This window comes from Pteropus medius, unplaced genomic scaffold, assembly GCF_902729225.1.
Source record: "Pteropus medius unplaced genomic scaffold, Ma_sr-lr_union100, whole genome shotgun sequence".
NCBI lineage: Eukaryota > Metazoa > Chordata > Mammalia > Chiroptera > Pteropodidae > Pteropus > Pteropus medius.
Window position 1 is genome coordinate 54,841 of NW_024340692.1, and position 17,026 is coordinate 71,866.

At 37.9% G+C, this 17,026-nt stretch overlaps 1 protein-coding gene across 1 annotated transcript; it reads left to right on the plus strand.

The window, feature by feature from the left end:
* The first annotated feature begins 5,310 nt into the window (after positions 1-5,310).
* On the plus strand, positions 5,311-10,254 carry KLHL9 (kelch like family member 9). The gene has a single exon (XM_039868623.1). It carries the CDS (start codon positions 5,804-5,806, stop codon positions 7,655-7,657), a length of 1,854 nt encoding a protein of 617 aa, XP_039724557.1. The 5' UTR covers positions 5,311-5,803; the 3' UTR covers positions 7,658-10,254.
* Positions 10,255-17,026: the final 6,772 nt, after the last annotated feature.

Consider the following 17,026-nt stretch of genomic DNA (forward strand, 5'->3'; position numbering starts at 1 on the left):
AAAATGTTAGCTGCAGCTGTCTCCAAGCTGGGAGGTCATTATGATTTATATTTTCTTCATTAAACATTTTCATATTTGCCAAGTCCACTATCATTAACAATTACCACTTTTATAATAAGGAGGATGATATTTTTTATGAAGTAAAAATACTAATAAGAAAAAGTATCAAGAATTTTACAAACTTATTGGTCAAATTACAAAGTCTATCAGTTAAGATGCCTTTGACTGCAGCAATTTAAAAAAAACTTTTCAAATTGACTCAAATGGAAAATAAGTGTATTATATTTGGAGACAAGGGGTCTAAATGTAGGATGGCTCCAGGGATGGTTGATTCAACAGTTCAATGATTCTCAAGAGTCTAAGGTTCTTTCTTTCTAAGTCTTCCCTCTGACACCCACAATGCATCAGTTGTACTATACGGCACTTCGTGGCATCTTCGCTCATGGGCTCAAGACACTGCTGCTGCTGTTCCAGGCATCACAGTCATGCACCAAGGTGTCCAGAGGTAGAAAGTGATTATCCTTTTTTTGTCTCCTAATTAGAAGCAAGGACATCAGAGCTCCCAGCAGAATCTGTCACATGCTTCACTGGCCAGGACTTGGACCACCTGCCAATTTTTTGACCAGACAGTGGCAAAGAGAATGATATAACTGTGAATAGCATGAGCAAATTATTTGGGAGGGAACAGATATTGGGGAGCAGTCACGAGGACTACAAGATAATGCATTCACATTGTAAATAAAAGCAGACTGGTATCAACAATGATACGGTCATTATAGAGGTTGTTTTAAAGAGCTCAAAGTCCACAAATAACTAAAGGGGTTTGTCTGGAAATGCACATGTGTCGTAATCCTAATATTATTTTACATTTACATAGTAATTAATAGTTTGTATTGCACTTTCCCACAAGCTTCTCATTGGTATTTCACACCTCTTGGGATAGCACAACTGTTACTTCATTTTATAGAAAATGAAGCAGTTGAGCATTTTGTCTGGTGTCTAGTGACTAGCAAGAGACAGAAGTGGGACAGAATGCCAGGCCTTTGATACCTAGTAAACAAGTCTTGCTGCTATATCATACTACTCCCTCCAAAAAATGCCTAGAAGTGGTAGGGCACCCTGATTTTTCCTAAGTGCACACACACATAATCGCTCTTGATTCCCAGAAGAACATCATGACACATCCCCCCAAAATGGAATTATTTTCATTTCACAAGTAGGAATATTGAGGCTCAGGCAGGCTGATGGCAAAACAAACAAACAGAACAAACAAACAAAAACCCCTAAGGTTCAGGTAAATTAAACCGGTTTTATTCATTTTGTTTCTTACTACTGAGTTGTAGTTATTTCCTTCTGATGTACTGCTAGCTGCTTCTCAGTACCTAGTCCTAAATCAGTGAGCTTGTCTCCATAAACATAGATCCTTATTTCAAATTTTCACTCTAGAGCTCCTTCTGGCTCCTCTCTGTCAGCTTTCTGTTATGCCTGACTAAGCAACTGGTGCTTCTCTGTGACTCCTGACATCTCCCCTTCTATTGTTGCCTCAAGGCTCTCTAACCTTCTGATGGGATCATTAGTTAATCTTATCAGCTAATTTGCTGAGGAAAGACTCCAGGCTCTTTGCCTTCTAGGGAAGAGTAACACAGGCATCCTAGAGGCAAGGCACTCCCTTTTGTTGTCTGTCTCAAGGCAGTTATCTCCATAGTGAGCATTTATGGCAGGCTAGGGGAAAATCTTGACCCTTAGACCTTAGGTGAGTAAGACAACTCCTCCTGTAATTATCCTAGAGGAGGGCAAAGGGAACAGTGTGAGACAGTAGAAAGAGCCCTGACCTGAGAGAAGACATGCCTACTATATGACCTCCTGCCCGGCCCACTTCCTAGAGTTTCTGTAGGACTTTACCAGATCATTTGTGAATGCATTTTGAGCTAAACAGGTTGGTCAAAGCAGTCATAGGTCCCCTTCAGGTTAAAAGGAATAGAAAGAGTGTCAAAGAAATCATGGCCATCTTTAACCTACCAAGCTGTTTTTCTATTTTAGGAAGAAAAGTGAGCCCAAACTTCAATTGTTTGCTAACTTTAAAATGAAAGAGAGGAGGGAAACTCAAGACTTAATGACTTGGGGAAATGGTTTAGAATATAAGACACGTTATTGCAATCAACCCTGCTATGCTCTGATGTGTCCTTCCTACTAAGCCTCTACTCTCCTGCATGTACTCAAGAGCTCCAAGGGCGAAACAGTGAAGGCAGAGATTCCTGCCAAGTCTTTGCCAGTCATTCCAGGAAGTTGGGTGTCTGGGGCTGTACTTCATATTTTTGTTTGTTTTCTCTCTCTCCTTTAGCAACTGAAGCCTACACGTTCTATAGTTCCAAGAGGGCTGACACTTCATTTTCTTTCTTCTCTTTTTTATCCTATAACCTGTTAATCATAGAACCTGTTATTTAAATACTCAAGTGTTACATGTAGCTTGAATGAAATGAGTGAATGAACTGCAACTCCATCCTTCAGTTGAGGCTGTAAAATCAGTCTTGGAATTGATTTATTAAAAACAAACATATGAAAAAAGGTTTAAAGTAAACTTGAAATAATAAAGAGAATAATTTAAAAATATAAAGCTAAACACTTTGTATAATTATCTCTATGTACAGGTGAGCATGATATGCTAGCAAAAATACTGAAATACAATAAATACAGTAAAATAGATGGTTACATTAAAGAGGCCATTTACAATGGGCTAGTGCCTCCTGTAAACTGGATGCTTTAACTTAGAGCGGCTTAATACTACTGAAACTGGCAGTTAACAATAAACAGGTTTAGGTATTAGATCATAGAGTCTAGAGATATAGGTATAGGCTTTAACTAAATGTTTCAATTGCTTTGGTTGTCACACAGCTTATAGTCAGAGATTATAGACATGTTATGAAGGCCTGCCTGTAAAGAAAGTTTTAGGAGAAATTTTTAAAAGTATCCTTTACTTGAGATAATAGAAAATACAGCTATTTAAGAACAAAACAATTATGCCTTAAACAATGGCAATGATCACAAGATGTCTAGTTTCTGCTTTTTGCTTTAAAGATAATGTCACTGATGCACAATTATATTTTTGCAGAATCTTAGTTCTTCAACCCAGCACTCCTTGTTCTCATAATATAATTTTAAGTTGCTGATGTACTGTTTTTGTTAAGCAGGAGGAGGTAACTCCAGGGTCACAAGGAGAATTTATGAGTTTGTCTTACAAAAGGAATAAAAGTTGCGACCAGATGCTGACGCCCAGAAGTCTGGTTGCACAAAATGTTATCTGTAGCTGAAGAAATACAGACTTTCTCCCTCAGTTCCTTGAAACTCCCCCTCTCTACTCTCTAGTCCCAGAAAAACTCCCTGCTTTTGCTTTTTGAGGAAGATGGATTTGAGAGATCTTACTTTTGTGTCCCTTTGGCCAAACTGAATAAACTTTTGTCTCCATGTGCCAGCATCTCAGTGTTGGGCTTATTAGTACATTGGGCACACGAACCTGAATTTTGGGAGGTGGTTCAGTAACACTACCAATAAGTGTTGTGACATATCTGGTTCAATTTGTTTCATGATGAAAGCAGAAAAAAATAGTCTTTCGAAATGACTAAACATGTGGGAATATGATGAATCGTATCTGTCCATAACTACTGTTTCATTAAGAGCATAGGTCTGGTTCCATAGCTCTTAATCATTCTGTAAACTTGATAATAAAGAGAAAGATAAAGATTTCTTCCTCTCACAACTTCCCAGGTATAGCAGCTCTGCTTTATCCTTTCCACGGAGAGACTGATTCCTTGGAAGAACCTCTTCAAGATCAGTATGGAATCTTCATAGCTCAGGAGAGTCCCTCCATCCCCAACTCAGACACCAAGCAGGTCTCCAGGACTTCCCAATGCTTATAAAATCCTGTGAAGAATTTCTCCAGGCCAATATCATTCTAATCTACCCCTTATGCTGAGCAGATCGAAGATCTGCTGAAGCATCTAGTGGAGGACAGCAGTGGTCTGAGCCTTCTAGACCTTGCTGCCATCCACCAGAAACAGCAGAAAACAATTGGAACCAGATAAATGTCCACGAGTAGGGGATTAGTTAAATAATTTATGGCACACCCATTCACTGGGAAACAACAGAACTGTTTAAAAAGATAAATAAGTTCTCTAAGATTTCCCAAGTGAAAAAGACATGTGCAGAACAGTGAGTATGGTGTGCTTTTTATAAAAATAGGGAGTGTAAAAAGCACATAGTTATATTCTGATTAGCTTGCATATGCATTAAGAAACCAGAATAATTTAAAAAATAGCAATAACTTCAAACTGGAAAACACGGGAAGCATTATGTCAAAGTATACATTTATTCATACTCCAAGTTTAAATTTACTAGCAATTAAAGAAATGCAAGTTAATAAAATACCTATAAAGGGAAAGGTCAACAGAGGAGAAAGGCGCAAACATTTCTGGTGACACGTTTTAGAAAGAAATTTTTATATCTTGAATTAGTATTTGCACTTAGAATTTATCCAAAAACAGAGGAAAGCTTTGTGCCCAGATTCTCTATAAGTTTATTACAGTCTATAAAACAATGGAGGACAAGAAGGTGTATATTCAGAACACAAAATGGGCAAAGGAAAACGAGTTTGCATGTTATTGGACAATTGTAGCCATTTAAAAATCTGAAAACAAAAACATGAAAAAGTTTCTGACGCTGGAATTCCACTGCGAGGCAAAAAAATATAGGCTATATTATATACACAGCACGGTCACAACTTGGTAAAGAAAAAAACGACGTGTTCTTAAATGATTAAAAATTTGAAAATATGAACCAGTTATAATCGAGGTGTCCATTAAATGCTGCGGGATACAAAGCGTTTTATAGAAGGAAAATTTTAAGCATCTTCCCTCTATGGCCTCTGGTTTTTTTTTTTTTCAATTTATACAAAAGCCATATTCATTGTTATTCAAAAAGCAGAAGCCAGGAAACGTAAACCTTAAAGAAAAAGTATGCATTTGCGGCAAGAGAGCTCAGACGCTACGAAGAGTCAACACCAAACGTGCAGCATAACAGACATGCACCCATTCCGTCCTATTTAGTCCCACACACAACGTGACCCAACTATGTCCCCCTCGCGCCCACCCTGCGCAGCTCCGCTCCCCAACCCCACCCATCCTGCTCCCAGCATCGCCCCTCCCCGCTCCCCACACGCCCGCCCACTCACTGACGAGGCCGGAGGCCGCGCAGCCGTAGTCCCTGCTGCGGCCGCTCCTAGCCCGGGGGATCCTGGGACTAGGCCTTTCCGGAAGGACCGGCTGGGCGTCCGCGGCTAGGCCGTGTTCCAGGCCCGTGTTCCAGACCCTTGCTCCAAGACTGGCCGGTAGCCGCGGCGACGCTCCGGTGACAGCGGAGGGCGCAACGGGCCGCTCGCCGAGGTTCCCGGCCTCGCCGCCGAGCGAGCCGCGGAGCCGCAGTACGTGGCGGTGCCTGCCGCTTGGCCCGGAGCGGAACTGCTGGAGGAGCGGCAGCGCAGGCCGGACAAGGTGAACCGGGTCGCTTAACTGCCTTTAGATGATGAATCATCTGCATAACAACAGTCAGAGTTGAGGACCACAGCCCTTTGTGGTCCAGCTGCAGAACAGTTTTAAGTGGATGCCTGACTGGTGTATTCTGAGGGGTGCCACGGTGACTGCTTGCCCTTGAGAAGGAAGCGAGCCCTCTTGCTCTTTGGTTGTCCCCGGTTCCTTGAAAGCATTCCGGTTTTAACCTCTTTCTCCGGCATCTTTGTGCAAGAGGCTTTCCCATGAAAGTGTCTCTTGGTAACGGCGAAATGGGCGTCTCCTCCCATTTACAGCCTTGCAAGGCAGGAACCACACGATTTTTTACCAGCAATACCCACAGTTCGGTGGTATTGCAAGGCTTCGATCAGCTTAGAATAGAAGGATTGCTTTGTGATGTGACTCTCGTACCGGGTGATGGAGATGAAATCTTCCCCGTTCACAGAGCTATGATGGCGTCTGCTAGTGATTATTTCAAGGCTATGTTCACAGGCGGAATGAAAGAACAAGATCTAATGTGCATTAAACTTCATGGGGTGAACAAAGTTGGTCTGAAGAAAATAATTGATTTTATTTATACTGCAAAACTTTCTCTTAATATGGATAATCTTCAGGACACACTCGAAGCTGCTAGCTTTTTACAAATTTTACCTGTTTTGGACTTCTGTAAAGTGTTTCTTATTTCAGGAGTCTCTTTAGATAACTGTGTTGAAGTTGGGCGAATAGCTAACACCTATAATCTTATAGAAGTGGATAAATACGTCAATAATTTTATCCTGAAGAATTTTCCTGCATTACTGAACACTGGGGAGTTTCTAAAACTCCCTTTTGAACGGCTTGCCTTTGTGCTTTCCAGTAATAGTCTTAAGCACTGTACTGAACTTGAGCTCTTCAAGGCTGCCTGTCGCTGGCTAAGGTTAGAAGACCCTCGGATGGATTATGCTGCAAAGTTAATGAAGAATATTCGTTTTCCACTGATGACACCACAGGACCTCATTAATTACGTGCAGACGGTAGATTTCATGAGAACAGACAATACCTGTGTGAATTTGCTTTTGGAAGCTAGCAATTACCAAATGATGCCATACATGCAGCCGGTGATGCAGTCAGATAGAACTGCCATTCGATCGGACTCAACACATTTGGTTACATTAGGAGGAGTTTTGAGGCAGCAGCTGGTTGTCAGTAAAGAATTAAGGATGTATGATGAAAGGGCACAAGAGTGGAGATCTTTAGCTCCCATGGATGCTCCGCGGTACCAGCATGGCATTGCTGTCATTGGAAACTTTCTTTATGTGGTTGGTGGTCAAAGTAATTATGATACGAAAGGAAAAACTGCTGTCGATACAGTTTTCAGATTTGATCCTCGGTATAATAAATGGATGCAGGTTGCATCATTAAATGAGAAGCGTACTTTCTTCCACTTGAGTGCCCTCAAAGGACATTTGTATGCTGTTGGTGGGCGAAGTGCAGCTGGTGAACTGGCCACAGTAGAATGTTACAATCCAAGAATGAATGAGTGGAGCTATGTTGCAAAAATGAGTGAACCCCACTATGGCCATGCTGGAACAGTGTATGGAGGCTTAATGTATATTTCAGGAGGAATTACACACGATACTTTCCAAAATGAGCTCATGTGTTTTGACCCAGATACAGACAAATGGACGCAGAAGGCTCCAATGACTACAGTCAGAGGTTTGCATTGCATGTGTACAGTTGGAGACAAGCTCTATGTCATTGGTGGCAATCACTTCAGAGGAACAAGTGATTATGATGATGTTCTAAGCTGTGAATACTATTCACCAACCCTTGACCAGTGGACACCAATCGCTGCTATGTTAAGAGGTCAGAGTGATGTTGGAGTTGCTGTCTTTGAAAATAAAATCTATGTTGTAGGTGGATATTCTTGGAATAATCGTTGTATGGTAGAAATTGTCCAGAAATATGACCCAGAAAAGGATGAGTGGCATAAAGTTTTTGACCTTCCAGAGTCACTTGGTGGCATTCGAGCTTGTACTCTCACAGTTTTTCCACCTGAAGAAAACCCTGGGTCACCTTCTAGAGAATCACCTCTTTCAGCACCTTCAGATCATTCTTAGGACTAAGGTGTTATATCTTTACAGTGCATCGTGGTGATCTTATATTTTCCCTCAGTTGTATCTTTTTCCAAGGATTGTTAAAGGTATTAGATAAAAAGGTAACTGATGTTATTTGTACTGTTTGACTTAGTATGTTTACCAAACGATTAAATGCCTTCTGAAAATGTATTCAACATAGCCAGCTGTTTTAACAAATGTAAAAAGATCTTAAAAAAATGTTAGATGTCTTTTTGTGGTGATGTGTAAGTCAAAGTGTAGGTGACTGTAGTAAGTATAATTATGTTCATTATGCTTCAAAGTTGAAAGTTTTCATCTTTTCAGAACATCAAAGGGAGGCTGCCAGCTCTAACCTAAAATAAAATTGCCAAGTATTAGCTACCTCCCTTTTTTCTGAGTTTTTGATATAGCTGCCAGCTTACCAGATTGTGTGGGTTTATTCAGAATATGTAAAGTTACTCAAGCAGACAGCAGAAATAATAAATTAAAACATATTAACCCAAAAAAATAGTATAGCCCTAAATCAGAGTTTGTATCTCTGGAGAGAGGGAAAAGAAGAGAGAACACACACACACGTACATATACACATATGTATATACACACATACACATAATTTTTAAATTGATCGGCACTTCAGATAAAGTGAAATTGTTTCTAAATTTAAATTCTCTCTTCCTACCTAGCAGCTATTTCTATTCAAATGGCAATTAAGTACCAGAGAATAAAGGTCTGTATAGTCATAGTGAACTGAGATAGATAAGCACTACATTAAATCGACAACCGAGTTTTTCATTTGACTAAATTGTTACTTCAGATGAAACGTATTACTTTTTCTGCTTATATATTATTTTCTGTAGAGTTACTTTTTTACATATTTAGCAAAGTTCAGGTTTCAGAGAATTGCTTTTGCTCGGTAAATTTAGGCTCTGTTACTTTTACTTTGTGTATAGTAAAACATAAAAGCAAAAAAAGAAATAGGCTGAACAAAGCTATAGAATTTTAAGTTCAGTCTCCCAGTTTAGTTATCCTAACAAGATTGTTTGATTCAGAGTGCTTGCCCTGGTGCTTCTCCAGCCCATGTGCATCCTGAGCTTTGTGTGATCTGCCTCAATGCTATGATATGAGCAAGCAGGAGATGTGCTGTGTTCTGCATGGAATCAGAAAAATGTCCTTTTGGCCATGTCTAAAGGACAGGACCAACTTCAGATTCCCTAAAGGGCCAACTACAGAATTCCCTAAAGGGGCAACTACACTGCTATCTTGCAGGCAGTACTAAAGTAGTTCTTCAGCCTCTTCAGTACCAAGGGCATCCTTGCTGGTTGAGAACCACATTGGGAGATCTTAATGGGACCTTATCAGCAAACAATCATAGGAATCCTCTGTACTGAGTGATTCTTAAGAAATAGTTTCCTGGAATGTCTACCTGAAGAAAAAATTTACATACATATATTTACATATATATGTATATATTCCTATACTTGGGAGATTGTCATAGTGTATTAGGAACAGCCTTTTCTTTGTTGACAGTCCCATAATAAAACTCAGGAACCAAGACAAAAGGTATTGGCTTCCAGGAATGTGAACTGTACTGCCCATACAAGTGTTGATTCATTTTAATGCTTTTTATGACTTCTGCATTGGCAGAAATTTTCATACTTTCTATGTTTTTTTAAAATGACTCAGTTTTATTTTGTTATTAATAAAAATAACACATTTGAGTACATTTAGAAAATAGACAAAGTAGAAATTGCTGTTAACCTTGTGCATTGACTAAGCAAGAAATGGCATCCCCATAATTTACTTGATTATTAATGAGGTTAAATATTTGTGTTTTTTGGGTAGCAGTGTTTCCTCTTTGATCAGATGTTCATGTCCTTAACCTTTTGGCATTGCTTTGTTTTTCATATCAAGTTTTAGGATCTCTTTATATAATAAATATAATTTAACTGGCATTTGCTTGTATTGATATTTGTTCTCAATCTATTACAGTTTTACAAAGACAGGACCATTCAGTTAATTTTTGAGATCAAATTTGTCCATATTTTTTGCATTTTGACCTTTTGGGGTAATTTTGCTTTCTTTTTAAGATAATATTGACGTCACAGTCTTTGTCCTTTATGTATCACTTTGTCAGTGCTAATTAACATGCTAAGGTCGAAATTACTGCTTGTCTCCTGTTAAATAGCTTTTCTTCCTGATTGAAATGGAGATGAATTTTCTTATAAATTTATAAAAATTCCTCTTATATTAAGAATATTAATTCTTAAATACGAATAGTAATCTTTGTTTACAGCAAATATTTTCCCATCTTTTTTCTCTAAGTATATGTCTTAACATACTTGGTTTTCTTGTAATGTAGTGAAGTTAGTTTTTCCTTTGCTATTTTTTAATGCTTTCTTGCTTAATTTTTTCCCATCACAAGATGGTGTAATTATCCCAGTATTCTGTTTTCGTTATGGATATAACTTTTTACCAGACTTAGGGTATAAAATTTAATGTATGTTTTCAAATTATGCAATTGTTCCATCACCACTTTTTGAATAATCTTCACTTTCTCACTTAATTTTTAAGCTTTTAAAAATTATAATAAAATTTCACATATAATATAGGCAATTTAGGGTATTTTTCTTCAGTTCCAATGGTCTTTTATTCAAGGTGTCTTGGTTATATAGATTGCTGTTTTAAATGGTATTTTGTTTTCACATTATATTCCAAACTTTATCACAGTAATAGGAAATACATAGTTTTAGCATGTGGATTTTCTGTTATCATTCATTCTTACAATTTTTTGGATGAAACTTTACTCTCATTGATTCTTAACGGTTTTTTGGAGTAGATTCTTTTGTATTTTTACCTTAAAGAATCATATTACCTGCATAGTATAAAAACCTTGTTTCTTATTATTTCTTAAAACATTGGTTAATACTTGAGCAAAATTACAGTGACACAGACATTATCTCTAATAGGTATTTTTTATAAGGATAATTCTAGTATTAGATTCCTTTGTTAAAGAGATATTCTCGATCCTAAATATTTGCTTATTCCTCATTAACTGGGTGTCTTAAAGTGAGGGATTCATATTTTCATCACAAATACTTAAAGTTTATTGAGGTGGCAGTTTAATTTTTCTCTTTTCAGATACTGTAGAAGAGTTTTTTAGTTTTCCCCAATTGCTGGGTTAGTAAATACTCATATTGCTGAGTACATTATTAGTCTGTATAGTTTAGAAAGCAATTTGGCAAGAACAGTAAAAGATTATCTTCCAAATTTCATACATTTTGGGCATTCAGTGTATTTCTAGAGTTAATAATAAAAAAAAAAGTAAGCCAGAAAATGGTCATCTCAGCATGATATTTGTTTCCTAATGTGATCCCGTCAGACGTTCCATAAATTTACTTCAAAAACTGAATTGTTTTGAATTCTTCCCACTCTGATTTTTGATACATTGTCTGTGTCTCTACTATCTGTTGTTAAGTGTATATTCGAATGGCTGAATGATGGTTAAAACAAAAAGACTTAGATAGTAATTAAAGATGACTGCCCACTGCAAAACTGTTGAAGTTGACTTCCTTAACCCAATGCGTTAATGATAGTTTCTCTGTTTTCTTGGGAATGGTCTCTGAGCAACCACTTTCTAAGAAGCTAATATTATTCTGCCATCTACTGGTTGAAATTAAAAGTCTTTTAGATAGATTCCAGATAATGAAACCCTTTTAAACAGAACAGTAAACCCAGCAGAAATTGTTATAGCATATATGAAAGTTCAAAATCTTTAGATCATACTGAAGTTACATAAATATGAAAAAAACTTATGCTAACTTTTGGTGTACATAGTGGTTCAGGTAATCAAAGAACATTTTTCGATAACAAAAATACAGATTAAAATTGCTTTGCCCTTTATTTTATTGATAAATTAATATAATTTGAATATTATCAAAATTTCATCCAGATTTTAAGTATTTATATCTACTATATGGTTTTAAGTATTTATATCTACTATATGGTATTTTTTTTTGAAGTGGATTCCCCATTACTGTTTTTGTTTTTTAGCAGAGAGCCTCATCATAAAGATAGAGTAAATCTTTTCAATGACAGAATGTAATATGCAATATATCCAGATATAAGTAAATCTGACAAACTTATAATGTTCTAAGAGCTTTTTATGTTGGTTTCCCCATGTAGATGCTAGGATCAGGTCACTACTATAACCACATAGCTCTCATCTAGCCCAGACAGCAATACACATAAGCACACGTGTGATACGCAGTGACTTCTGGACCAGCTGATCTAAATTCTTTTTCGTACTGTCCATGGGCTCAAAGAAAGCCTGTTTCTTGGCATGAGAACTGTAAGAGTGGCATAATTACCCATTTCCTCATTCTCCAAAACACTCTCAGAGCAAAATATTCTCACATTAAGCATTCTTTCCTTCAGAATGGAATATAACTGAAAACAGGTGACCTCTTAATAGCGCCTCCTGAAGGATATCTAGAGCGCACATAGCCCCACACTTCTAGATAGAACTGAAGGAACAATGTTATATTTCATGCAGTCTTAGAACAAGATGAGTATAAAGCTGATGATAGCAGCCAAGGTCTGGGACCTGAGCTCAGAGGTGTCATCATGTACAGCCCCTTCTCCAATTGTAAGTCCAGAGAGTATTCTGTCTCTACTGGTCCATATTCCAGAAAACTGTTACTATAGAGATAGAGGTTTATCATTCTTTGCTTCATTTAACCCAAGAGCCAGCCAGCAGAGTCTACGTACGTGTGGATGGGCAGCAGGTCTAATTTCGACTGAGTCAAACCACTTTAGCTTGTTTGGGAAGTGTAGTTTATCACTTAGAAGTCAAAGCATTCTTCCAGAAATGAAGTCATAATCCATAAAAACTCTAATTCATGATAAATCATGAACCAAAACATAATGTAAAATCCTAATTTAATTTAGTCATAATAACATTCATTTAATCATACTAGGCAGAACGTCCACTTCGACTTTTTAAAAATTAATATCCATCCTTCTCCAGATGAGAAAATCACAAACAGATTTCACAAAAACTTCCGTAAATCACATTTATACAGATACATTTGAAGGCATTAAATAGGCTCAAAGATTAGGGAAAGAGTTGTCTAACTATTCAGTCTGGCTCTGCAGTTATCCATGACAGGAAAACGCAGGAATTAAGGAAAAATATTTTGACTCCTGAAATACTGAACCTTACTATCTTTCACTGGTACATGAAGTGCAGCAAGTGGCTATTTTCACTGCACCCTTTATGACTGGGTATTAATTAAAGAAACGATTGATGCAAATATTTAGACCAGGCCATGGTTAGAGAACAATTGATGAAATGGCCATCAATCTTTTTTCAAAAAATAAAGAATAAAAATTGTTTAAAAAATTTTTGCGTCGTCCTCTAGAGGGAAACAATGTCTTAAATCTTCCAAAATCACTGTTTTGATTTTCTTATTTGTGGTGCAAAGGAAAGTATTCTAGGTAAGTAAAGACCAGTGACACCACAGTATACTGGCTTCCATTATACAATAGTATTCAAACCTAGACATTGGTATCCCTGAGGGTACATGATTAATCCAGGGGTATGCAAGCACATGAATTTAAAGAACATATTTTTATATCCTCAACACTGATAGACATTTTAGAAAAATTAATCTGCCTGAGAAGAAAGAAGGAAGTTTGGCCAGTTTCCATGCCCTCTTCCATTTTTACATTTGGACCTTATATTACTTTATAAAACAAAATCCCTCTTATTCATCCCAAGCCTCATCATGCTACATTGACCTAAAGGCAAAACCTCTGTGACACCAAAGGGACAATTGCAGAAGGCTTAGTTTTTGAGAAGGATTCCCTGGAAAGGAAACCAGAGGGGCTTTAGTAAGATGCGTATGCTTTATCATTTACCTCCTGTCCCTCCTGGATCAACACTTTCCTTTTTACTGGCTAGATTTGATCAAGAGTAATGTGCTTAATTTTCATTTTCTCCATCCTAAACATGACCATTCCTCAACCCTGTGACTCTCGTGATACTGAAATTTACCTGTATTGTCTTGCTCCCGTCATTCTGTTCATACCCTAACTTCTTAAATGTTCTCTGCAATATCTTTCCCTACTACTTCACATGCAGCTCATTTCCCAACTCACTGTAATGTCCCTTCGGCAGGCCTCTTCTCCTGAAACTGTTCAGCCAAGGTTCACAATAAACTATGTCTTACAGAGACGAGAGATCACTGTCAGTCCATCATGGCCAACAACTCAGAAGCATCTGACAATTTTGACCACATCCTCCATTCATTCAAACCTTCATCTGGTTTCTATGACACCATCTTCTGCTTTTCTGCTCCTCCTCCTCTCCTTCTTTTTTGACTACCTGCTCTAATCTTAGGAAATTCGGTGTTCCTCAAAATTTGAAACTAGGTGTCACATGTCATCCTCTCTGCACATACAGTCTCAACCTCCCAAATAGTTATAAATGCCATCGCTATGAAACAACTTCCACACTTCTTTACCCAGAATCATATCTCTAAACATTAGTCATTACCTGCGAACCCTATTTCTACCTGCTACCCGAGAATACCTCCACTTAATATGTCCAAAAGTGACCATCATGCATTTATTGGCTAACTCCTACAGATCCTTGGGATGCCAGCTTAGCAGTTAATTGCTCTGGAAGATTTCTCTGAACGATACGAGCCTTATATGTTCCCAGTATCCTGTGCTTTCCCTGTCACAGCCTCTAGCATCACTTTAATACAATGCACAATTACCCATATCCCCACCAGACTGGAAGAAGCTCTGTGACAGCAGACAAAGTGTCTACTTTTTGCATTGTATCCAGCACCCACCACAGTACTAACAAATAGAGGGTATATTCACTACTTACTTGTTGAAATTTAAATTTCATGAATCTATATTTCGCTTTAGTTTCTAGTTCATGCGACAACTGAAACTGAGTCAACAACCATCAAACATGGTATCGCCAAGAGAGTATAAGTAAAACTGATGCTATAATCTGTCATAGTGTCTCCTTCATGACCCTAGGAAGGGTTCCACTTGATTACTTACTCTTTAAGGCCTGTCTTCTCTGCCAGAGTGCCCCATTAAATAAAGTTATATCTTTGTTTCCTTCACCAATATATTGACAAACACAAGTAAATTACTCAAAGCAGAGATATTTCAAAGTATTTTAGGAATTAATGAAGTCAATAGAACTATTCTTGTTCCCTTTGGATTTGAAGGCCGATTAAAGTATTATGGCACTTTGAATCTCTTTAAGAGTATGAATAAGGTCTAACATTTAAAATATAAGTTTTACACCCTTAAGAGAATGAAAGCAGAAGACCAAATTGACCACAAAAACAACATGAAGAACAAATTTTGTAAATACAATAATCATCATAGAAAAATTCTATTATAAATTAAAAATGCACTTTCTCTTGATTCAAAAGTTGTTTCCTCTTGTTTTTTGAAAAACAATCAGCTAAAATGACTCAATGCATTTTACAATTGAGTAGAAAAAACTCTTTGAACTGAGTGAAAATTTATAAGCTTGAGGTTTATAAGTAGATAAGACTTATAAGTAGATAAGACTCAACCATGAAAGATTGGGTCTAAGTATCCTTTCCAACTTCTTGGGTTTTCTATGATTTTCATTTGTTAACTTCCAGGCTGATAATGTGACAGGCACAGCAGCTGTATAGTTTCTTTTTCAGTTAGAGGCGGTTCTTTGCAAATACCTCTTCATAGCCTGGCTGGAGTCCCCATTGCCCTGGATGGTCTTTTCCTTCCCATCTCCTGCACCAAACTAGTCTCCAGATCTTCCAGCTGCTGATCAGATCCAGTGAGGAATTTCAGCTGTTTGTGCTGGAGAGGTTGAAGATCTTCTGGATCATCACATGCAGAAAGAGGTGGCCTGAGATCTGGAACTGGCTGCCATCCAGCTCCCTCTGGGGAAACCTGCAAACATTCTTGTCCTTAAGGCTGGAAAACAAGCAAGATTCTCCCCCATTTGGTGTAGAACTGTGAAGGTCTCCTGCTTTGGGAGGCCATGGTTCTGGGCTAGGTCTCAGCTAAGGGTACAGACAGAGCTGGAGAACATCATTCTCGGTGTCATCAGTGAAGAGGTAGGTGGGCTCCTGGTGAGCTGGGTGAAACAAATGACTGGCTGTGGGAGACTTTAGCGGCTGCTCTGAGCACCTTCTTACAAATGAGATCCTCTGATAGGCCACAATTATCATTTTCTGTATTTGTCTCAATGTGTTTATACTTTTTCCCCAACTCTCTTGTATTTGTGGGCCTCAGATAATGTCATAATATCAATACTTCTTTTGTTTTATTACAATGGAAATCAGACTCATGAATGGAAAATGACAAAGGTCTCAATCCAATAGGATGTATTCACCAAAATGAGACCAACGTTGAAATAAACACCCACGTCTCAATCTATCTCTGTTTTTAATTCTAATAAGAGTTCTTAGAGTTTTGATCCTGGACTCTATTGCAACACTTCTTAAATTGCACTGAAATCGAAGTGGTCTCACCTCTGTGCATTTTCCTTTTAAGAGGCTAATGCACTAGATATCAATTCTTCCACACTTCTTTACAGGATCTATAGCTCATGTTTTCTGATACAGTCTGCAGATAAGAGCTGCATAAAACTGAACACTAAAGGGTTAACTCATACAGTTCTCTTCCTTCTGTTTCCCAAAATGTGTTGACTGCACATATGTGACATATTGCTTTCCAGTGTGGATTTAGAAAAAGTAAGAGAGGAATGATGACTGCCCTCCAGGGAACAGGGGAGACAGATATTAAAGATATAATGAGGATTAATGAAGCACCAGCATGCTCAGGGCTGCTAGGAGCAAATACTTAGAAATAATGAAAAAGGAGGACTGGAAGGCAATAGAAAGCTTCACTTTCTGACAAAAATCTGGCTCTTGAATTTTAAAAAAAATTTATTTATTTATATTAGTTTCAAGTATACAGTACATTGGTTAGACATCTATAAAACGATGCCCCCCAGTTGCTCCCTCCCTCCCCTGACCCTCCACCTATCCATCATATTAATGCTAACTACATTCCCTCTGCTGTGTTTCTCCTCCCTGTGACCAGCTATCAACTACTAATTCATACTTCTTTAACCCTTCACCCCATTCTCCCAGCCCCCTAATCCGCCTCCCCTCTACCTGTCCCAAAATTATCCACTATATTTGTGAGTCTGTTTTTGATTAGTTTGTTCTTTTTGTTCCTTAGATTCCGCTCACAAGTGAAATCATATGGTATTTGTCTTTCTCTCTCTGACTTATTTCACTCATCATAATAACCTTTAGGTCCATCCATATCATTGCGAATGGT

Coding starts and splice junctions, on each gene's coding strand:
- KLHL9 (XM_039868623.1), top strand. CDS start 5,804: ATGAAAGTGTCTCTTGGTAACGGCGAAATGGGCGTCTCCTCCCATTTA.